This window comes from Nycticebus coucang, chromosome 8 (genome assembly GCF_027406575.1).
Source record: "Nycticebus coucang isolate mNycCou1 chromosome 8, mNycCou1.pri, whole genome shotgun sequence".
In the NCBI taxonomy this organism is placed as follows: domain Eukaryota; kingdom Metazoa; phylum Chordata; class Mammalia; order Primates; family Lorisidae; genus Nycticebus; species Nycticebus coucang.
The window spans coordinates 52,372,484-52,397,813 of record NC_069787.1 but is presented as its reverse complement, the minus strand read 5'-3'; the positions used below and the strand labels follow the sequence as shown (position 1 = coordinate 52,397,813).

Sequence of the window (25,330 nt, the reverse complement as noted above, 5' to 3'; positions counted from 1 at the left end):
GGACCCCTGACACCCCAGGCTATAATTTTAAACACAGCCTTTAAAGTTGACACGGGACGAGATGATATTTTTCTGAAGGGAAAATAAAAAATCTCAAACCCAAAATTATCAAATGCTAGCTCAAAACATTACAGTATCTCTAAGGCCATCATTCCTAACCTACCTAAATAATCAGGGGCAAAAGATGACTTCATGACTCAACCACCTGAAACATACTACAAATGCGATGGAGAAGGCCACTGGGTAATACGTTGCCCCAAGCCCAAACCTCCACCACAGCCATTCCTTTCTGCAAAAAAAGGGTCACTGGAAGGCTGACTGCCCCTTGGCTCAGAGAGGACATGGGGCCAGCCAACCTACAGCACCTACAAGCAAACTTGGGAGTTGCCTCTTCTGAAGACTAAACAAAACCTGGCTTCTCTCACCTGATGAAGATTACCTCTACGGAGCCAAGAGTAACCCTGATGGTGGCAGGTAGGATGATCGCCTTTCTATTAAACACAAAAACTAGCATCTCAGTTCTTAAAGAGTTCAGCGGTCCTACCTCCCTGTCGCCCACCTCTATTGTCGGAGTAAAGGGTTTTTCCCACCGTCTACATCAAACTCCTTTTTACAATGCATAATTGACAATTTCTCGTTTATACATTCCTTTTTAATATTACCTTCCAGTTCCCCTTCTGAAACGTGACATACTTTCCAAATTAAGTACCACCCTAACTTTTGATCTTAAATTGATAAATGCTGACCCATCTCCCTCTGCCTCACTCTGCCTCGTCCTTTCCAAGCTATAAAATACTGGTCGCCCTTCCCCATTCCACCAGAGCAAGTAAATCCTAAAATTTAGGATACTAAAACCCCCTCAAATGCCTCCTACTCTCCAATTTTTATTAAACCAAAAGACCCCTCTATTTTTCCTTCTCAACGTCAATATCTACTTCCCAATCTAGTCTCCTGGAACTCCGACATATTATACAAAATCTCCAAAAGTTGAACTTCTTCCCAACTTACTTAAACTATACTCCCCCAGGGATTTCATGACAGCCCCCACTTATTTGGCCAAACATTAGCATGAGAACTTCAATCCTATAATCCCTCTCCTTCAACCTTAATTCAGTATGTTGATAACCTCCTACTCTATAATCCCACCTTACATGACTCTAAGCAAAACACCTGTTCCCTCCTTAATTTCCTTGCAAATAGGAGATATCAAATCTCTCCCTCAAAAGTTCAATTATTCCAACAGAAAATCACGTACCTTAATATCCTTTTATCCCCAAACTTCAAAACTATTACCATAGGAAAAAAAAAGCCTTCTTCACAACTTTCCTCTACCCACCACAAAACAAGAACTCCTCTCCTTTTTAGGATTAGCTGGATACCTCAGAACATAGATTCCCAACTTTTCTCTCCTAACTGTTCCTTTATATAATACTACTAAAAATAACCCTCATAAGCCTCTCCTAACCTCCATTTCCACTTCTTTTAAATCTCTACAGCATGCTTTATTAAAAGCTCCAGCCCTCCATCTTCGTAATCTTTCTCACCATTTCCTCCTATATATTACAAAAAACCATATATTTTCTCTCGACATACTTAAACATCAACTAGGCCCCACCTTTACTCCAACTACTTATCTCTCAAAACAGATGACACTGTTCAAGGTTAAACCCCTTATCTCAAGACATTGGCAGCCACAATTACTCTATACAAAAATCCAAAAAACTCACTTTTAATTCCCCTACTACTGTCTTATCCCCTCCTTCTCTATCCGATCTTTTGACATACAAAAATCTTCAAACCCTACCACCATACCACATTCTTAACCTTCAAGCCTCTCTTATCTAACCCATCATTATCTTTTAACACATGTCCACACTAAATCCTACATCCCGCTTACCTACTCCCTCTGACTCGTCACCCACTCACGATTACCTTCAAACACTGGACACTCTTCTCCCTTACCTCTCCAACATACAAGAAAGACCTCTTAACTCTCACTTTATTATCAAACTACTAAAAGCTTCTAAATTACCTAAGACTATAAGCATTGTCCATTGCTGTTCACATCAATCTAACCACTCACCTATATCAAAGGCTAACAACCAAGCCGACTGTGCAGCACGTACGGCTGCTCTCCAACCATCATCTCCTGACACCTCCTCTCACCTCCTACTTATTTCTACTCCTATTACTACTACAGTAGAAGAAACAAATCAACCTCCCACTCATGACCTCCTCATCTATCTCCACAAGTTATTTCACCCCAACTCTCAAACTTTACTACAATTTCTTAAAGCTTTTTTTTCCTCTCTCACAAATAGATTCAGAGTTTCTGAATCAACTTCCATCATCCTATGAAATCTACCAGTGCTCTGACCCACAAACAAAGTCTCGCCTCCCACACTTTCCAACTCACCACACTAGGGGACTTTTTCCTGGAACAGACTGGCAACTTAATTTCACACACATACCTAAAATCAAACATTATAAATACCTCTTAGTATTAATAAATATCTTCTCAGGTTAGATTAAAGCCTTTCCTACTACAAACAAAAGGACTACCACTGTTGCCTCTATCATACTCCAAGACATTATTCCCAGCTTTGGAATCCCCTGTTCTTTACAGTCTGACAATAAACTTGAATTCACCTCTACCATTTCTCAAACCTTAACCAAAGCCTTAGGTATCCCCTGACATTTCCATATTCCGTTCCATCCTCAATCTTCAGAGAAGGTTGAAAGTCTAACAGATCCCTAAAATCTATATTAACCAAACTTTCCCTTAAACTTCACTTCAACTGAATCACTATTCTATCCCTGGCACTTCTACGCCTACATTCCCTTCCAAAAAAACCCTCCAACCCCTCTCCTTTTAAATTAATGTTTGGTAGACCCATTCTTACTCCAGGACTTACACCATCAAATAGCCCATTATCTCCCTCCATCTTATCCTCTCTTCTTCAGTACATCCGATCCCTGTTATAGAAACAAACAGACACACTTCTTCCTATCCCAACACCTTCATTACCCACCTCCTTTCACCCAGGAGATCAAGTTCTAGGAGCTCCTCCTAATCATCCCAAAAAAACCACTTGAGCCAAAATGACAAGGACGTCATGGGGTAATTTTATCAATACCCAATGCAGTAAAATTAGCCTCATTTCCTGGATAATTTCGTATATCTCGCACTAAGCCTTTCCTTAATCTAACTATTACTACAGGTCAACAGACAACACCTAAAAATCTTCCCTCATACTCGGCTCAAGAAATAAGCCCCCTAAAGTTTAAACTCACTTAGATTCCAGAGGTCCAAAAAACCAAAATTCACCCTCCACCTGAGGTCCCAACACTCTAAAAGATACGTCTCATAAAATTTCAATCCTTACCTCCCTTAATACTCACCAATAGACATCTTCATAGTAATAATAACTATACTCCTAATATTACTCTTTAAGATTAATCCAATCACAATTAATCCACCATAATCACAAAAATAGAATACTCTCTATCCCTTTACTCCATATTCAGAAAGTATTCTCTTATCTTCCTAAAATGCCTCTCATAATTTTCTTATTCCTAATAACCTCTTCTAATACTTATGGGTCTCAATTACAAAACCCTCAACTTCTCTCACTCTCTGACCACTGAGAAGAAACATAAAAATTAAACATTGACTCGTGCGCTTTTAAAACATCACCCTAAATATAAACTGGGCTGCTGGATTGAATTAAATCTTCAAAATCTCTTACACACTAAACTTCAAACTGCCCCAATCATAATTCCTAACATTTCATCTCTCAACCTTTCAAACCCCACATCTCTTAATTTAACAACTTGCACACATGAAACTAAACCTTTTATACCCTCACTCACTCAAGTCATCCAGTCACACCCTCTTTATTTCAACTTTACCACTCCCCTATGGGACCCGAACCCATCAAAGTGCTCTAATATAATCGCTTTCCCTTTCAAACCAAAAAAGAAGTTACACAGACAGTGCCATCCATCCTTCCAATTTCTTTGCAGAAAAAAATTATACCGAATTCCCCCTATCCACATTCAAAGTCTCTGTTCCATAGTTATATTACTACCTAATTTTAAAATTATTGCAGGAGATGAACCTGTTCCAGTGCCTCTTTCTCTCTATCCAACAACGTGTATGAAACGGGCTACCCAAGTTGCCATACTTCCCTTACTAACAGCAGTGGGTATCACAGTTAACATAGACACAGGAACAGCTAACATTTCCTACTCAATAACTCATTTTATTCAAACTCAACTCTCAAAGTTATCTCAACAGGTACTCAGTTGGTACTCCAAACCTACAACAAGAGAAACTGTTCTTCGTGAATGAACTATGCTACTCCGAACCACATGACTTTCCTAAACACCACTTCTAAACAACCACGGCTAAAAGAACAGTCTGAAAAGCAAAAACTTACATCCTCCCAATGGAAAAAAAAAATCATAATTGTCCTCTAGTTGGCCAATTGAAACTATGAGCCCCTCTCAGCAGGAAGAAGCTACAGAAGAGAGAACTCTACGTCCCCCATCCCAAGGCCAACCCCCTATTTTTAATAAATCAAGAAGGGAGGAATGTTAGATAATTTCCCCAAAGAAAGCCCATCCCAACTTATGGCCTACCCCTAACACCTCTTCTGGCCAGGGCAGTAACTCCTTATTGGCTATTTTACCCTCCCATCACCATTCTAAGACTTCCCCTAACCGAACCCATATAACTCTCTCTTGCACACGTGCTCTCTCTCTCTCCCCTCTCTCTCTGTCTCTCTCGGTCTCCGTCTCTCCCCCGCTTTCCTCTCTCTCTCTTTTCTCCTCCCTCTCTCTTTCTTTCCTCACTCCTCCTTGGTGTTGTCCTGCAACATCCCCCCCTCACCAATAAAGACCTTTTGTACAAGCCTTGGTGGTCTGTGAGATCTCTGCCGGTCAAGTGTCCCCCCTTTCATAGATCATCAGATGCAGTTCTGTGTCCATTCAGTGCCACTTATGTAGTCTTCCACTGTCTTTGAGGCTTATAATCAATAAAAGGCATCTTAAACCAAAACCTTATTTACCTTTTCCAAGTAAGATAAGATAAACACACAAAGTAAAAAGGAATCTAAAGGTGGTGGGTCACCATGGCAAGTGCCCTGCATCACTTTTCCAGGGGAGGTTCCTCCACCCCCTGGAGGGCGAATGGGAAGCATCACCCTGGGAAAGCCTGGCTCATTTCTAGTTTCTGCAATGTAGGGTCTCTCCAACATGTCTCCCTTATTTTTTCACAGTATTGAGAAAACTCAAATGCAAAGTGTACTCACAGTTACGTGTAAGTGCCCAAACACACTCTAGGTGAGCTACAAATAATGTACTGGTACTCCACTGTTTTTGCATCACCTACAATATATCCCTTTTCCATAAACTTGGATAAACAAGTGATGAGTGTTGATTGATAGCTTCTTATAAGCTGCTCTCATTCTGTAACCACGTAGTAAGCACCAGGAGCAGTATTGTGTACTCAATAAACACCAGTTAAATGAAAAGGAATTGAGACTTCAAAAGCAGAATATTTTTCATTTTAACAGAAAACTTCCATTCCTACCATTATCTTGAGAGATCCTGCCATACCAATTGAGTAAGATCTGAAAGCATTGGTGTTAACAATTCTACATTTGTATGAGATCGTGTGTACATTTCACATTCCTTATACCCTCTTATCTTTGGGCTGATGTACTTTATTGGCTTGTAAAAGCCTGGCATTATTTTTGCTTATCTTGCTTTGTATACCATAAGGTCTCATCAGGCTGACCTTGATTTTGCCTCTTGTTTTATCGGTTTTCTTCAAAAATGATGGAATGCAAATATATAGAGAGAGGAAAACAAACATTCTTAACATGCTGCCAAGATAAAGGCAATTCATGTTTACAGTAACCTTCCAAAGACAGTATGCCACATATGAACAATGAAGTGGGCCCTTATTCATTTATCCAACAAATGTTCATTGCACAGACTCCATGCCAAACACTGTCCCAGAAGTTAAGACTATGGAAAAAAAAAAAAAACACCCAAAGAACAAAATAAAAGTTATACACATTTTCTAGTGTGGAAAGACAGATAGATGCTGATAAGTTTTTAAAAGCCATAATGTAGCAGTTGATGATAAAGGCTATGAAGAAAAAGTAAAGTCAGATAAGAATAGAAGAGAGTTCTAGGGTGGGGGATGGAAATGCTATTTCACACAGGGAGTCAGAGAAAGTCTAAGAACATCTGAGCAGACACCTGAAGGAAAATGAGGAAGACCAGATGGGAGGGCCCTGAAAGCAGCCAGTATCTATGGAGAGGATGGGGTCTGATTATGTGGTCCAGCTGGAGGAGATGATGATGGTGCAATTCTGGCTCTATGTAAAGGCAGAGCTGACAGCGATATTATCAAACCATCACCCATTGATCACCACTGCCTGGATCTGAACGAAGCTTTGCAGAATAAAATCGACAGCTGAGGCATTTTGTTAAACACTCCTATTAATCTTTTATAGATGTGGCTCTTTTAAAAACAACTTCATCCCCCCCTCAAAGGAACAGTACCCCAGAACACTCTCCACATCCACAAAACAAGTCTCTAGTTCTAAAAACTGTAGAGATCTTACTTTGTATCCCAATGCTTCTAGAGCAGTGATTTTCAACTGGTGTGATGAGAACATTTTTAAAGATCGTTAATTAAATTATTTTCAAAAGAAGTTCAAAGCACAATAAATATATTCTTTTTTTTTTTTGAGACACAGTATCACTATGTTGCCCTCAGTAGAGTGCTATAACATCACAGCTCACAGCAACTTCCAACTCTTGGGCTTAAGCAATTCTCTTGCCTCAGCCTCCCAAGAGGCTAGGACCACAGATGCCCGCCACAACGCCTGGCTATTTTTTTGTTGTTGTTATTGCAGTTGTCATTGTTGTTTAGCTGGTCCAGGCTGGGTTTGAACCTGCCACCCTCAGTGCATGTGGCCAATGCCACAACCACTGTGCTACGGGCACCAAGCCTTTGACTCTATTTTTTTTGATCAACATAATGTAAGTGTGCCATGAAAGTTTAACTATAGGTTCTGGTATGCTGTGAGATAAAAAAGGCTGAAAACCACGGCTCTAGAGCCTACTGGCTAACTATTAGGAGAGCACAGATGTGAAGTCTACCATATATTATAAGTTTCTGGTCAGCTTTAAATAAAGTGAAAAACTTCCCCAATTGAACCTTTGAGTTGACTAGCTAAAAGCAAATAAAGTAAATTTCAAGGACATTGCAGGAGAGAAAAATATTAGCAGCAGAATCCATAGTAAAATTTCTTTCTTTCAAAACCAACCAACATCTGGAAATAGTCCCTTAGGGAAAAGAGAAAAACAACCCTGGTACTGCTAAAATGTCCATGCTTGGGGCTTGGTTAACTTGTTTAAGGATTAAAAGCACAATCCCCACTTGTTTGCAGGTGAAAGTCTCAAGATTAGCTTCTTTCAGTGGCCTGTGCTTGAGGCATGACAGGGCTCAATAAATAGCAGTTGATTGAATCAGTGCATATACGCCCTTAATGAGTGCGCTAGAGAATGAACAAATGGGCTCATTAATCCTTCAGTAATACATATTTTATGGATACAGACCTGGCCAGCAAAACTATCCCACTGTCCTCTGCCAAATCAAGATGAAGATTATTGATTTTCATCTTCAGCAGAAGACTCCAGTTCTAGAATTGATATTTTGAGGTGTGTGGGGAGTGAAAAAGAAGTCTCATTAACAGTATTACGGCAGAAAAAAGTGAATCTGCTTGGAGAATTAACACATTCAGTTTCTCTGCAGGATTCCTAAAGAGCTAACCCAAAGCTGGCATTTTGACTGCTGAAGGCAAGCCCGCATCAGTTTCAATGTTTTTACCTCTGTACTAATCATGAGCATCACAAACAAACCACTTGCTGGGACTGGGTTGGTTGTCTGTATAAATTGATCAGCATGTAGTAGGTTAAGTTAAATAGCAGGGTAGAAAAAGACACACAAACCAGAGGAATTCTGGACACTTCATTCTTCTACCATTTCTCAGAGGTTACCCAAGAATTTAAATGTCAATCAAATAATATAAAATTATATGCACAGTAATATCAAGGGCAAAAGTCAACATATCACCTTTTCTCCACAGAGAACAGGTATTAGACACAATTGAGAAAAGTAAGAAAAATAGCTTCTGCTATTGAAACCAGGAATATATTATATAACCGGATCAAAGATGAAACTTAATGTAATTAATATAATTACATAAGTCATTTAAGGAAAAACTCAATTAGCTGGGAATGAAAACCCAGATAGAACTTCCTAGCCAAGATTATTTATATAATTTTCACGTGACAGACCCAGGCAACAGTCTAGAAAAAAAAATCATAGGCAAAAGTATAATTTTCTAGTGATGTCTTACTGCAAATAACCTTCGTCAGAATAGTGTTAATGATAAACTACAAAGTTTTAAAGGCAGTTGAGTTGTAAGCTTTGTCAATGTAATGAAGTTATTCTTTAAAATTCACAAATATAATCTATATATTTAAGTATGGATAACACAGAGAGAATATACTTCTGTACATATAAGTTTAAGAGTTGCAAACACTCTTTTTTTGTTTGTTTTTTTTGTTTTTTGCAAACACTCTTAAACTTATATATCTGCTCTTCAACTTATATATGCATTTAAATGAGGCACACATAACAGAGACAGGATTACTTTTTCTCCCCACTAACTTTCACAGCCTGTTCAGATCTGCATTTGGTATCAGTTTGATTCATGTTTATTTGCTTTTCTTTGGTATCCATAAGTAAAAACAATACAAAATAGCATACAAAAAGTAGATCACAAAAAATGGAAATCTAACATGATTGACATTAACATTAAAGTTAGAAAATGTTGGCTGGTGCAGTGATAGCTCATGTCTGTAATCCTAGCACTCTGGGAGGCCGAGGCTGGCAGATTGTTTGAGCTTAGGAGTTGGAGTCCAGCCTGAACAAGAGTGAGACCCTTGTCTCTATTAAAAACAGAAAACACTGGCTCAGCGCCTGTAGCTCAAGTGGCTAAAGTGCCAGCCACACACATCACAGCTGGCAGGTTTGAATTCAGCCTGGGCCTGCCAAACAACAATAACTACAACCAAAAAATAGCCAGGAGTTGTGGCGAGCACCTGTAGTCCCAGCTCACTTGCTGTGAGCTGTGGCCACGACAGTCTACCCAGGGTGACACTTGAGGCTCTGTCTCATAAAACAAACAACCAACAACAACAAAAAAATACCAGAAGACACTAGCTGCCTGTAGTTCCAGCAACTTGGGAGGCTGAGGCAAGAGGTTCACTTGAGCCCAAGAGTTTGAGGTTGCTGTGAGTTATGATGACACCAGGGCACTCTACCCAGGGAGACATAGTGAGACTTTGTCTCGAAAAAAAAAATTTTTTTTTTTAATTTAATTTAAAAAAAAGAGAAAATGTCAACAAGCATTTTTTTGCATCTACCTTACTACTTGCTCTGGAGTATGAAGATGATCATTGTTTATAACTGGGAAATATTGAACCCAAGAAAAATGCTCCTCAGTGTAGAATAGTGTTAAAAATAAACTACACTCATTTGTTTTATGCAATAAGCAGTAGTTAAAAAGAACGAGACATAGCTTTCATGAGGTGATTAGATAAATAAACTGTATTACATCCTTAAAATAGAATATTTTTCAGTGATAAAAAGGTAGTAAATTATCAAGCCACAAAATTACATGGAGGAACCTTAAATACACATTATTATTAAGTGACAAAGCCAATCTGAAAAGGGTAAATATTATACGATTCCAGCGATACGGCCATCTTAAAAAAGCAAAACTACAAAGACAGAAAAAAGATTAGTCATTGCCAGAGGTTAGTGGGGGAAAGAGGGATAAAAAGGTGGAACAGAAGATATTTAAGGCAGTGAAACTACTCTGTATGGTACTAAAATGGTAGCTGCATGTCATTATACATTGTCCAAACCCAAAGAATATAATGTAAACTAGGAACTTTGTGAACTTTGGATGAAAAAATGATGCATCAATGGAGGTTCATGGATTGTACCAGATGTGGCTCTCAGAGGGGGATGTTGATGATGGTGGAGGTGAAGTACGTGTAGACTCAGGGGGTTTCTGGGGACACTCTGTACTTTCTGTTCAATTTTGCTATGAAGCTAAAGCTGCTCTTAAAAAGTCTATTTAAAAGGGGGGGGAGGGAAGCAAGTTTCACAGTAAAATAAAAATGACAACTCATGTCCTTAAAAGCCATTGCAAACTGATTTTTATATCTCTATATATCTATCTACCTGTGTCTAAATACTTGAAAGAAGACACGTAACTGACAACCAGGATGATTCCTGAAGAGGTCAGTGAGAGCAGGACATGGTGCAGCCACCATTAGATCTATCTCTGATTTTTTTTTTTTTATTAAATCATAGCTGTGTACATTAATGCAATCATGGGGTACAACGATTGCAAATATACAATTTGAACTGTTTTCATCAAACTGGTTAACATAGCCTTTGAAGTTTGATTTTTTTTTTGAGACAAAGTCTCATTCTCTTACCCAAGTTAGAGTGCCGTGGCATCAGCCTAGCTCACAGCAACATCAAACTCCTGGGTTCAAATGATTGTCCTGCCTCAGCCTCCCAGGTAGCTGGGACTATAGGTGCCCACCACAACACCTAGCTAATTTTTCTATTTTTGGTAGAGATGGGGGTCCTGCTTATGCTCAGGCTGGTCTTGAAATCCTGAGCTCATGCAATGCTCCCACCTTGGTCCCCCAGAGTGCTAGGATTACATGCATGAGCAACCGCATCCAGATTTCAAGTTTGATTTTTTTAAAGAATGAGAATGTATTCAGCACTACTTGTATTGTTAAAAATAAAATCATTTTACTTTTTTTTTGGACACAGTCTCAATATGTTGCCCTGGTAGAGTGCCATCGGTATCATAGCTCACAGCAACCTCTAACTCTTGGGCGTAAGCGATTCTCTTGCCTCAGCCTCCCAAGTAGCTGGGACTACAGGTACCCGCCACAACACCAGGCTACTTTTTGGTTGTAGTTGTCATTGTTGTTTGGCAGGCCTGAGCTGGATTCGAATCCAGTGTATGTGGCTGGCGCCCTAGCTGCTGAGCCACAGGTGGCGAGCCCATGTTTCTCTTTAAAATATTCACTTGATATTTTATGCTAAAGTATTCAAAAGTAAATGGCAGATATCGTGACACTCTACTGTTAAATACTTCGGTATTCATTTCTGAAATATAAGAACATTTTTATACCCTAAAATTTTTTTATTTTATTTATTTATTTAATTTTATTGATTTATTCATTTTGAGACTGAGTCTCACGATGTCGCCCTCAGTAGAGTTCTGTGGCGTCATAGCTCACAGCAACCTCCAACTCTTGGGCTTAAGCAATTCTCTTGCCTCAGCCTCCCAAGTAGCTGGGACTACAGGCGCCTGCCACAACATCCAGCTATTTTTTTGTTGTTGTTGCAGTTGTCATTGTTGCTTAGCTGGCCTGGGCCAGGTTTGAAACAACCACCCTTGGTGCATGTGGCTGGTGCTGTAATCAGCCCCTAAAATTTTTTTAAATAGCAGAATAAACAGAAAAGATCTTACACTAAAATATTTGGGATGTAAGTCATCTATTTCATAAAGCAATGCAAAGGGTTGGCCAGCTAAGCTGGTCTCAAAGAAAAATCTAAACACCAAGTGTTGAGAACTGATTTAAGGGCTATTATAAGATCATCCTAAATACAACTTTTACATAATATTTTATATTTTCTCCTTTACTAACACTAACAACCTCATATAGCAACAGGTCAAAATGTATTATACTTGTATTTTTTTTTTCAATCATTTGTATTACAAAAGTAATATAATACAAAAGCTTGTCATAAGAGATTGAGTGTCTTAAGCAAGACTTCTTAATCTAGTATAGAATCCTCAGACCCCTAAGGGGTCAGTATGTAAAATTCAGGGCATCTTAGAGCTTGGACAGAAAAAAATACATATCTTTATTTTCAGCAAAAATTGAAATTTAGCATTTCCTTCCAGTATGAATGGAGGAAAGATCATAGAAGCATTCTCAGACTTGTGACTGTCAACACAGAAATCGCTATATTTTCAAATGACAGTGTAAGGGGTGCAGGTATTTTAAAATATTATTTATTCTTATCATCTCATTGAAGGTCTAGTAGTTATTAGACTTATTACCAGATCTTGTTCCTAATTCATTTGTTAAGAGGCGTATATGTAGCCTTACCATGCATTTGCTTTTAAAATATTTTTATATTTCAATATAGTTGGTTTGCTATATATAACCTTAGGTATTTTACTTTAAGCACATACTATGTACAAACAGGTTTTGGTGGGGGGGGTGAGGTATTCACGAGTTTCACAAGATGTCATAGGTTAAGAACCCCTGGAACTTAATTTCCTCATCCCTGGAATTCCATTCCAATCTAAGCACTATCCAGAATACAGTGTATATTCCTCCATTCTTCCTTCCCTATGTAGACAAATATATGTAAACATATAGAAGCATAACACACACAAGGTCTGACAATTAAGTTTGTGAACTTGCCACTGTGCACTTCCGTTGGCAGCACTGTACAGACAGCTTGGTGAGGCTTCATAACCTTAGTATTTCGGTGTCTCACAGCTGTGTCTGTGTTGACATGTGGTCATGTCTTGCCAAATGGCATTCATTACTGTTGTGTGTTATTGTGTGGCCATTGCGAGAATGTTGAAGCCTGAATTAGAACAATGAATAAACATTCATAAATTTCTTGTTAAACTTGCAAGAGTGGAAGTGGAATCAGAGATGTTTTCATCCAAGTTCATAGGCTAATGCCATGAAGAAAATGATAGTGTACAAATGGATAGATTTTTTTTTTGATGGGAGAGAAAGCATCACAGATAAAGAGAGGTCAGGGTGGCCAGTAGTGAGCAGAACTAATGAAAACATTCATCAAATTTGCATCAAAATCATCAGATGACTGGGAGAAGCATAACAGACCCAAGTAAACATTGATAAGGAAAGAAATAGAAAAGAGTTTTGATTTTTTTTCTTGAGACAGAGTCTCACTATGTTGCCCTCGGTAGAGTGCTGTGGCATCACAGCTCACAGCAACCTCAAATTCTTGGGCTTAAGTGATTCTCTTGCCTCAGCCTCCCAAGTAGTGGGACTACAGGTGCCCACCACAATGCCTGGCTATTTTTTGGTTGTAGTTGGTCTGGACTGGATTCGAACCCACCAGCTCTGGTGTATGTGGCTAGAGCTCTAGCCACTGAGCTATAGGCACCGAACCAAAACAGAAGTTTTAAATGAAAATCTTGGCATGAGAAACACATGGCTGTTGCATTACAACAATGCCCCAGCTCACACAGCACTGAGGGAGTTTTTAGCTAGTAAACAAATAACTGTATTGGAACACCCTCCCTACTCACCTAATCTGGTCCAGCAATGACTTTTTTCTTTACCCTAAAATAAAGGAACTATTGGAAGGAAGATATTTACAACAGCTTTGATGGCCATTCCAGAAAAAGAGTTCCCAAATTGCTGTGAAGGGTGGAGTAGGCACCGGCGACAGTGCAGTTTCCCAGGGGGAGTACTTTGAAGGTGACCATAGTGATACCCAGCAATGAGGTATGTTGTACTTTTTCAAGGATGAGCTCTCGAAGTTAATTGTCAGACCTCATATGTATAAAATCAGACCCCCGAATAAGGAACTTTGCTACACGCCACCCCGTGCGGTGTAGTCTGTTTCTTGCCCTCATTTCTTAACATTGCAGGAGTAAGCTTATCCCTGAAGGCTGAAGGCTGTCTTTCTACAGCATTGGCATTCACACCAACAGTATGCATTCTCTAATTGCATTTTACACTTATATTCTGTAATATAGCTACAAGTCTCTACGTAATTTGGGCATTTGTGATCTTTCCAGTTTCTAGTTTGGGGAACTAAAAATATTTGTATATGCTTCTCAATACATTGTTTTGTTTTTTAAATTTCATGATCAGTTCTATTTACGGAATACTTGTGCCAACAGCAAAGGCCTTCAACCTTAACAGCAATGTTGATTTTTGTATAATGAAATCAATAGTAACTACAGTGAGTATTTTTTGTCCTCATGATGAGTCAGGTACCAAGTGCCTTGCATGAAGTAATTTATTTTAACCCTCTCAACAATAAGACAGGGCGCTGTCACAATGTCTGTTTTTAGGTGGGGAAACTGAGGTACAGAGCAAGGTTGAGTCTCTAGGCTTGTAACTCTAACAAACAGGTGATCTGGGGCACAAGAGCCCTCATTCTACTTGGGCCCCATCAATACCTTTGAAGGGGTGATGGAAAAGATGAATATTATGACTTATACTTGGTTACATCATCAGCTTCAGAGAGTTTGTTTTGCAGCTCCTTGGAATTTCTTTGTCATGGTGCTTTTCTTTCTTTCTTTCTTTCTTTCTTTTTTTTTTTTTTCTATTTCTTTATTAGAAAAAAAATTTTTTTTCTTTTCCTTTCCTTTTCTTCTATTTTCAAATTAATATGAGGGTAAAAATGTTTAGGCTACATTGTTCTCACCTCCAGGGTAATGTTCCAGTTGTAAAAGAGCCCCTCACCCAGGGGGCGTGTTAAACACCCTCACAATGTGCACACTGGTGACATCCTGTCTCATGCCCTCCCTCCCGCCAGTTGTCTTTCCCCTCTCTCCCTCCCCACTCCCACTTCCCTCTACCCTGTACTAGGCTATATCTGTATTTTATTGTTCATACGAGCATGTAATTATTTATATGTTGGTTTCATATTAGTATGGAGTACATTGGATATTGATTTTTCCATTCTTGTGATACTTTACTAAGAAGGATGTATTTCAACTCCATCCAGGACAATGTAAAAGCTGTAAAGAATCCATCTTTCTTTAATGGCTGAATAGTATTCCATGGTATACGTAGACCACAGTTTGTTGGTCCATTCATGGGTTGATGGGCACTTAGGTTGCTTCTACAACTTGGCAATTGTAAATTGAGCTGCAATAAACATTCTGGTGCAAATGTCTTTGTGGTAAAATGATTTTTGTCCTTCTGGGTAGATACCTGGTAATGGGATTGCAGGATCAAATAGAAAGTCTACTTTTAGATCTTTGAGGATTCTCCACACTTCTCTCCAAAAAGGCTGTATTAGTTTGTAATCCCAAGCAATGGTGCTTTTGAAGAGGTGGGTCAAAGAGAAAAGATGACAGCAATTATTATCACCCACTGCCTAATCAATTAGGCCAAAGGCAAGATGCAACGTGTCTATGTTAACAATGAGCAAATTTGTCACCAGAGGTGGCAGCATCAGAATAACCTTTAGACCGAACATAGGGTCTCCACTACCTTAGGCCCAAACATTTTCACAGGCAGCAAGGATAGATCATAAATCCCAAACAGAGAAAAATGCTAACAGGTTAAATATAAGTATGTGCTAATGAAGACCCAATCTCAGCAACAAGCCTGGTCTCCTCGGTGATAAGAGCATTATTAAACTCTGCCACGTAATTCATCAAGAACTCACACCAAAGAGTGCAAGGCTAATAATCTCCCCAGTTAGCGAGTTCCAGGACAGACCAAGAGAAACAAAACCACAGAAATTATATCTTTTAAAATTATCTGGACTCTGCTGAGCAGAGATAAGATAATCCCACTCCTATTCTGTGTCTGTTTAACATTTCCTAGCGATGAAATACCAGTTAGCTTGATGGCGAGGGGAAAGATTTTTTACCCTTCTTCTGTATCAATTATTGTGCTGCTTTTGGTGTCCACTTAACAAGGTAAATAAATATAATGCACAGGTAGTAGAAATTTGGAGATGCCTATTATAAACCTCAGAGCCAGTTTCCAGTAAGACTAGCTAAATGTCCCATTATCAATCTACATAATGAGGAACTCCAGCTATTTGGCCCTTTCTTCCTAGAAATTCTGATTAATATTTACCCCCAGAAAACCCATGCTAGGAAAAATAAGACTGAGCATCTCAGAAATACTCCTCTGAGTAACCAAGGCTGAAACTCCTTCCTTCCCTCATTCACTCAGTCATCCCTCCCAGATGTATTTATGAAGCATCCATGATAGACATTACATATTTGCTTTGAAGGAGTTCACAGCTATTAGTGAACCTGTAAACAGATCATAACTATACCATATATTGTAATAAATTCAGGAATAGCTTGCTGTAGCCCTGAGTGATCAGAGTCCAAGAGATTTTTTAACATAACACATCTGGTATAAATATGTTCATTTCATCTTTTGCCTTAGATTTTAAGAATTCTATCTCCCTTCCTCCCTCCCTTCTCATTTTTTTTTTTTTTTGGAAACGCTATTGATATTTTAATATTTATCTGTCCCAGGCTTGGTACCTGTAGCTCAGTGGTTAGGGCACCAGCCACATACACTGGAGCTAGAGGGTTGGAATCCAGCCCAGGCCTGCCAAACAACAATGACAACTACAATCAAAAAATAGTGGGCGTTGTGGCAGGCGCCTGTAGTCCCAGCTACTTGGGAGGCTGAGGCAAGAGAATCGCTTAAGCCCAGAGTTTGAGTTTGCTGAGAGCTGGCTACAGCACTCTACCCAGGGCGACATAGGGAGACTCTGTCTCAAAAAAAAAAAAAAATTTGTCCTTTTCCTTTCAGTCATTCATACAATAGAAAAGACTTTAAGTCTAACTTTGTTCAATGTTTATTGAGCATCTACTGTGGGCTGGGCCTTGTGCTACGTATAACACAAGCCCTCCCTGTGAAAAGCCCACTGCTGGCTATGAAGGGTGACAAGAAAGCAGACATCTCAGTGCTGAGTGCTAAAAACTAGGGCAGGGACACAGGCCTGGGATGGCAGCAGGTGGGTTGGGTAGGTGGGTAGGCAGTGGTGGTGGTGGTGGGAGGGAATGGCTGGAGGGAGGAATATAAAAGAATCTGGCAAGTCTGGGAGCCTCTTAGAAGGAGCTGGATATGATGGATAAGTGGGCCTGAGCCAAGTGGAAGGTGGGAGGAGGAGGAACAGCGTGTATTCCAGACAGGGGGGAATAACACGTGCAAAGGCCTGGTGGCAAGATGGAGCATGACAAGTTTCAGAAACAGGAAGACAACTAGCCGTGCTGGCCTGAATATGGAAAAGGTGGAAGAGAGAGGCTTGGGAGGAAGGTGGGGAGGTGGGCAGGGGGCTGGATGGTGCTAAGCTTTGGAAGCCCGGCAAAGAGTTTGGGGACCTGAAGGCAGGCATGACCAGACTAGAGTCATACTTGGCAATACATGTGACCCAGGCTGATGTGTGGAGGACAGATTAGAAACAGGCAGGAGGCCAGTAAAGGGAACCTCAGAGATGCTGAATAGTGCTAAGCAGCCAAGCAAGGAGGGTCTGTGATCATGTTCGTGAGCTCCAGAAAAGGCTACTCTGCTGTCGGCCAACTACAGCTCAGCTTTTCCTCAACTACTCTCCTTGGAAGAGAAAGAAAGGGTAAGAGTCGAGCAGTTGCCATGTGGACTTCTGTGTAGACATCTCAAAGGGGACAGAAAAGATGTTATAACAATAACACATGGATCTCAAGAGCACTGAGAGGTGTGAGCACGCACTTCCCAAGTAGTCCTTGCCAGGAGCTTAAATAAGGCTCATCTTGGTGGTTGCAAATTGGCAAAGAAAATGCAGGAGGAATGTGAACTCCAATCCTGTCCTACCCCAGTCACGGTCCAGCCACGTGCTCTGTGGGGAAGCACTGCAAGCATAGAAAGGCTGCCCACCCACCCCACCACCACCAGCCAAGAGAGGAGCCTGGGCCCTGCGAGGGGCTCCCCTAAAGGGCAGGGGATAAGCAAATGTAGCGGAAGAGAGAGGGGCCAGAGAAACCTGAAAACAATCCCCCCAACCCGTGAGGTTCCCTACAAGACTCCCAGTGCCTCTAAAGTTAACTTTCATCTCTCACTGCCAGAAGGGGTATAAATCTGTTCACAGGCTCAAAAAAAAATGTATACCCTTTAAAAAATGTTTAGTCAGGAATTTCATATCTCATACTTTATCCTACTGATAAAAGAGATTACACAAAGATATTCTTGGATGCCCATCAGCGTTATTATTACAGTACATTAGAACTTCTTTAAACGCCCAATAAAGGATGGATTGAATAAATTTGGTGCATCCATTTGACAAAGTATTATTATTCAAAAATAATGTTCTTGAAGACTGTTTCAGGATATGGTTACTATATTTCAGTCAACATAGTGACTGCAAACTAGAGGAATAAATTAATTTCTGCTATGATCCCAATCTTAAAAAAACTGTATGAACTTATACGAATTTCAAAAGTTGGCTAAAGGTACATATATACTATTTAAAGATATATGAACTTAGCAAGTATATAGTCAAGGCAGGCAGAAACAAACTTCTAATTCCGCAGAGTGAGAATTTTGCAAGAGCCTTTGGCTTTACTGCTAAAGACATATTTCTTCAGTGACATTGTAGCTATGTGGGGTTTTATATTCTTTATGCCCTTTTATATGTCTGAAATATTTCATAATAAAAATATGTTAAACGTGTGTGTATAACTAAGAAGGAAATACATGAAAACGTGGCTACTGCTTCAAGGTGTGATTGCTGAACTTTATTATTCACATTTTCCAATTTTTCTGCATATATTCCTTTTCACCTAATACATTTTCTTATCACTGGAGACTATTTTTTTTTTTTTTTTTACTGGAGACTATTTTTATGTCTGCCCAGAGCTCGTTGAGCAAAGGTCTGGTGCTGAGCTGTTCTCTCCCTGGGAACACACCTGCCTCTCCCACCAAGAGTCTTTTGGGAGTGGGGGGGAAGGTCACAGCCCACCACTCGGGCATCTCTTACACATCAGAATTTAAACTAGAAAATCTAAATTCTGTGGGGGAAGCGAGCTCTCTGAAGCCATCCCACTCGTATCCTCTGACGTGAGAGGAGATTCGTAGGCGGCTGCTGAGAGCCTTCTGCACTCTGCAGGTTGTTTTCAAAAGTGTACGTTGCTTTTTATTTTTCCTCTGGAATAGTTTGTGTTCTATCCTGCCAGGAAGCTGGGGGCTCAGCCAGGGGATTGGGTGAAGTGGTGGGAAATAATAGAGACCAATTATATCCTCAACTAGCAGTGATTCTCCTGTCCAAATTCATTTCTCACTAAGTGCTGGGGGTGGAGGGTGGGAGAACACTTATTAATATGTGGAGATACGTCACCCATCACCAGACTTTAAGGCCCTTCCAATTCTTAAATATGGGATCTTGGCCAGGGTCCATGAACCTCCTAAGATCACACATCTATCTTGTAAAATTTCCTGGAACCCAGAGCTATCACCAGATTATCAAAAGAGTCAGTGATACATCCCCTCCACCCCTCAAAAAACAATTGAGGATTCCCGTCTGTAAGAATATGCTTTCTTCTTAGCTTACTAACTCCTATTTTTTCACTTAAGTCCAAGTTCCATTGGAGCTTGGAGAGGGGCTCAGTAGGAACACTCCCCTCAGGCAACCTAACAAAATCATCATCCAAGGCTTTAAAACAAAGCAAGAAGTCAGTGGGAATGTTTGGTGTTATCTCCACTCAGGCACAATGAAGGGTTCTGTATGGCACTTACTTTTTACTCAAAGAGAGATTTCATCTGTGTTAATATTTCCCAACTTTATGTCACAATAAATTTCTTTTAATTAGGGTACACATTCAGGGATCTCATTGATTTTCTTTCTTTTTTTCTTTTTTTTAACTCATCTATCATGATGGGTATACATGGTCATACAGAGTGGTACCATGGACTTTGGAGACTCAGAAGTGGAGATGGTGGCGGTGGGGTTAGTAAGGAATCAAAAATTATCTCTCAGGTACAATGTAGAGGATTACACTAAATGCCCTGACTTCACACTACACAGTTCCTCCATGTGTCAGAAAACCCTTTGTACCCCCTAAAGCTGTTGAAATAAAAATATATTTTCAAAATAAATGTAAAAGTATGTGGAAGAATAAACATAAATATATAACAAGCCCATCAATCAACAGTATTTAGAAAGAGCTCACTGGATACCCAACACTGGACTGGGACTCAACTGAAGTTTGACTAGAAGACCCCATCCCCTCATCTAGCAATTTCTTGTTCAAAGCACACATGGGATGACTGTCTTTCCACTCAATAATGGAATCAAAATTGAGAGTTACTCATATTACTTTCCCAAACCCTCACATCCTCTGGTATGAGTCATCCATTAGAACCCACCATTTTTATTTTTCCCTCTCAGATACTTTTCCACTACACACAGAAGCAGACTCAGAACAAATCTTCAGTGAAGCTGGCAGTTTGTTAAGAGACCAGGATGCTACTGGACATCACTATTTAAAAAAGCACAGAGATAAAATCCCTTTGGGTAGCCCACAAACCCATTTGTTTGTTAGAACAATTTACTGGACTCAGATGTTCATGTAGCCATTGTTGCCTTTATGGCAAAACATCTTTCCATGTGTGGCCCTACCTACCACTTAATTCAATTCAACTCATCTCTCCCGAGTGTCTGCTGCAGGTACTTAAAATTAGTCACACTGCCCTATGAGCACATCTAGATTTGTTACACCTCCTGTGTCTCCACGTGGCTTTCATGGTCAGTGGAGCCTGCAAACCAGGCGGTTTCATGTCTCTCCGACAGCTTCTAGAGTCCTTCTAATTCTATAATTATTGTAATACTATGTAGCAATAAATGGAGGAAACTCAGCCCAGGTTCTGAAAAATCTCTTTGCCAAGATTCAGGAAAAATGCCAGATCAACCAGAAATGTGTTCTTCCAGAACCAATCTCTAAGCATAGCCCTCCTCGTGGTAATGAGACAGGTTTCTCTTCTAAAAAAGTCTCTTACTGACACAAAACGTGATACATGAGACAGTTAAAGAAAGGGAAAAACATCATCCAGGGCTGCACTGGGAGAAAAGAAGTCAAATTTTCCATCTTCTGAGACTTAAATGACCTTGATGGGATGGGAAGGCCATTGATGCCAGTGAAGAGAAAGACCAAATCACAACTCCCAATTGTAAATTATCCTCTAATATAAGAGAACTTAGTGATTGTTTGATAACAACAACAACAACAAAATCTGGAGATAAATGTCAATATATAGTTGAGGAAAAATGTTAGGTGAGGCATGATCTTAGAAATGACCTGAGTTAAAGTCTTGCATGGGTTACTACACCTGCCTGGGTTTCTACTTCATTTGCAAAGTAACCCCTTACTTTGGCGTACATGGAGTACATGATGGCTAGGGGCTCTGAAAATGCTAACAGTCTTTAGATTCTAAAAAACAGATTTCCACAAAATTTAAGAAATTCAAGTACAAAAAATCTGATTGCTGATAAAGGAAGTTCCAAGACTTCACTTGTCAATAACAAAATACTCAATGAGTAAAGTAACACTGAGAAGAACATCATCTTTTTGTCCTGTCACCGTGGCAACCTTGTAAGCTTGGCCTAATTCCATCCTTCTGGGAACAGACAAACACCATATGGTGAAATAAAGTCACTCAAGTACATTAATTAGATGCCAGCTCAGGCTCATTCTGTCGTGGTTGTTTGCATCACATAAAAATCTGCAATCATTAAAAATAACTAAAAAGGCGCTGCTTACACTGGTAAATAAATGTCATCAGATGACTACCTAATAATCCATATTTAACGACTTCCACATTTTCACAATGGTTTGAGATCTGGTTCCAAAACTTTTTTTTTTTTTTAAACAAATGACGAAACTGAGGCCCAGATTGGGAAAGTGACTTGCCCAAGGATCCATTGTTTACAGTTACAGGTAGAGCCAAGATCATGACTAGGTTCTTAACTCCTACCACGAAGCCTTGTCATCTCATGAGAATAACTTTTGAAGTTTCTGCAGAGTAGAGCGACCAGGGCCTAATATTAGATGGATGCACAAAGCACAGGGCTTAAATCTTAGGGAATTATAAGAGATGGATAGACAGGATGAGTCCAGGGAAGGTCTAAATTCCCACCCCACATCCAACTCCTGGATAATGAGGATGTCATAGACCCAGGTAGGCTCCCCAGTCTCGTTAGTGGGGAGAAAGGAAGCCAGGAAAAGAAAGCGGCTGAAAGTGAGCATCTATGGACAGGGCCTGAAAAATTCAAGGAAGCTTTTTACCTTTACCATCACCAGCACTCCACTACCAAGTCACTCATGCATCTTTTGCAAATTTCTGTTTAAAGAAAAATACAATGAAGCTAAAGTTTTTGGTTGCCTATTATGTACCAGGCAATGTGCTTGGTATTCTCACTTTTATTGCCTTATTTGGCCCTCATAAAAATTGTGTTAAGTCTTTTCTCTCTGTTTTCCAGATGAGGAAATGGTGCAGAAAGGTGTCACACAAATTAAGTATAGAATTTTGATTCAAACTGAACCCAAAGGCACTCCCTCTACTGCTGCTGGAGTTTCCTTCTGGCCTTGGGGCATCCAGCTGCCTGAGTCAGGCCAACCCACTAACTTCCCCCCTCAAAGGGGGACAAAGATCTTCTTGAATTAGCCTCTAAAACAGCACAGCAAGACTTATCTATTTTCTACCCAGATGCACCGAGTTCATAACTCATTTTATGAGAGAAAAGACAGAAGCGATAAATAACTCAGCTTGCAAGTTTAAGTTGGCCACATAGCTTTCTCCAGTGAAATGAATTTTTTTTTTAATTTTCCCCAAGTCACAACTTCCAGAGTCAAATCCCAGAAGCCCACTTCAGAAATATAGCATATTAACAAACAACATTCACAGATGTAAGGAAGTAGAAAGAATTATACTTACACTTATGTCGAGACTGCAAAGGCTAACAGCATCTTCATCTTGGGCGCTCTGCTTCCGTTTTCGCTGCAAAACAAAAGATAAAATGAAGTTCAAATGTGAACAGGGAGCATGACTTTAATTAAGGAAAGAAGAAAAGCAATAAAATAGCACATGCAATCCTTACCATCTTCACCATGTCACTCAAAACCTTTGACCAGGGTATGTAAATGAACAGTTCTAAGGAAGCCCGAGAAATTATGAGGAACTATTAAGCTCTAGGATAACTGGTTTATATTATTATTTCTATTCCTGTGACGATAGTTCTTGTCTTTCTGTGTTTCCTTTTTTTCTAAATGTTGCCATTTATCAAGGTGGAGAAATTTAGATACAAAGTTCAGATTCTAACTTACTTGGAAGAAGAGATTAGACTGGAAAGAAAATCTAATTCCCTTGGAGATCTTCTACTTTTAGAACTGCTTTGTACTTGGGTAATTTAAATTTGTTCTAAACCTCATCCAAGATCCTAATGCAATCACAGAACCACAATGCTGGAAAGAAACTCAGACATCTTCTCCAATCTTCCTATTTTATACCCAGAAAACCAATATTCAGAAAAGTCATTATTGAACTAAAGATAATCGATTGTATTTGAAATGAATTTATAAAGTTTTGACAAAGGCGGTTTGCCAAGTTAGATTTGGAAAAATGTTTTTTCCTTTCTATAAAAAGTTTAATCTATAAACCAGAATAAAGCTTATCAAAGATATATTCACTTCTCTTCTGCACCCTTAGCTTAACCAACCAGTCAAGTGTTTCTTGAGTGCCTAGTCTGTGACTTGCCAAGTCTGCAAGTCACCAAAAGACCAGAATCACTGGCATGAGGTTATAGGAGAGTCACATCTGGAGTCTTTAACTCCTGGAGAAGTCTACCTCCTCTTCCTCTACCTACACCCTGAGCTTGAACAAAGGCAGAGACTGGAAAGCAACCAAAGCTGTTTTCATTCATATTACTATAATTGTTCTGTAATTTCTTCATTTCGACAAAGTTTCTTGAGCATTTCCTGTGTGCCCAGCCCTGTGTGTGTGTTCCCAGAAATGCCAAGGTCAGCAACTCCCAAGGAACTCACATTCACGCAGCAGAGACAGACCTGTTAGGATTAGCTATAATGCAGTTAAGAGCCAAATAGCTCAGAGAAAGTCACTTCACTTTTCTTAACCCTTTCTCAACTCCAAGGTGGCGGTAACAGCATTATTGTCTATTCTCAAAGGGAAAGGAACAAATATAGTAATGAATTTTAGACCTTGGCAGAGAACCAGGTACACAGCAGATGCTCTAAACATGGGTTGGGGGACTCTAGAAGCCCAGTGGGAGAGGTCCTCCGAGAGAATGAGGCTGTTGAATAGGCCTAAAGGAAGAATAAGAATTTGCCAGACAAAGAGGGGGAGGGGACCTCTTTTTGCATGGGCAAATACCTAGATATTTAAACTCCCAAAGTTGAACAGCGTTCTATCCAGAGCAGCAGAGCTCTAGTTCTCTCTATTTTTCCATGGAAGCAGTGGTGGCACGCGCAGCAGAATTGCCTGAAGAATGATTTAGAGATACTGATGCCAGGAGCCATCCTTAGGGATGTTTAATCAGCCATTCTTGGGATGGTACCCAGGAATCTGCACTAATAAACTCCCCAAGTAATTTTTAAGAAGTCAGATATTCTACTCAGGGTCTTTGGGGGTGGGTCCGATAATCCCTCTAGGCACACTTGCTACTCCTGAGGATGCTTCGTGTTTGTACAGCGACCCCACTCTTAATTGATTCACCATCTGGGAACAATTAAAAAGAGCACTGTAGTGTCACTGAAACGAAGTGTAGTGTCCACTGGCTTACGTTTATATAGTGACCTTCTGAAGCCAGTAAAATAAGGGGTTTCTCGTTCTACAGATAAACTGAGGTCAGGTGAGATAAGCAATTTGCTTAAAGTCACATGGCTTTAGTGTAACACTCTGAATCCAGGATTCTATTTCTTAGGGCAAAACCCTTTACCTACACAGTTTAAAGTATGTGTGGCAAATTCATAATGTCTCACTTGCCATCCAGAATGTCTGGTAGGTCTGCTTGGGCCACTGTGTGGAAAAGAACCACATGGCACAGCATGTGAGAGAATGCACACATGCTCAGGTGTGGAGTGGGGACAGCTGTCCAGGTGTCCCGCTGCCTAGAGTAAACCATGCACTTCCTGAGCTCAGCTTCTCTTGCCTTAAGAGGCTACAGTATCATACCTGGGATCTTGGGAGGGGCCATGAGGTTACGGCTCTGGGATGTGATCCATAGAGTGGAAATAATGCCTACCGGGTCCAGCTGCTTTGATGACCACAGATGATGTGTGACAAGGCCTGGCACATGGTATGTTCACAGTAAATGCTAGACCCTGTTATATGTTCCCCAGACCACAAGTTACACAGCTGTCTGCCACTACTTGGTATTGTCAGATAACAG

General features: G+C 40.0%; 1 protein-coding gene across 3 annotated transcripts in view; it reads right to left on the bottom strand.

The window, feature by feature from the left end:
* Nucleotides 1-25,330, bottom strand: part of ARHGEF3 (Rho guanine nucleotide exchange factor 3) — a 323,685-nt gene that overhangs the window by 132,746 nt on the left and 165,609 nt on the right. For all 3 annotated transcript variants that reach the window (XM_053598926.1, XM_053598925.1, XM_053598927.1), the window contains one exon: nt 22,861-22,923. In XM_053598926.1, the coding sequence (XP_053454901.1) occupies nt 22,861-22,923 (63 nt within the window). The remainder of the gene's footprint in view (nt 1-22,860; nt 22,924-25,330) is intronic.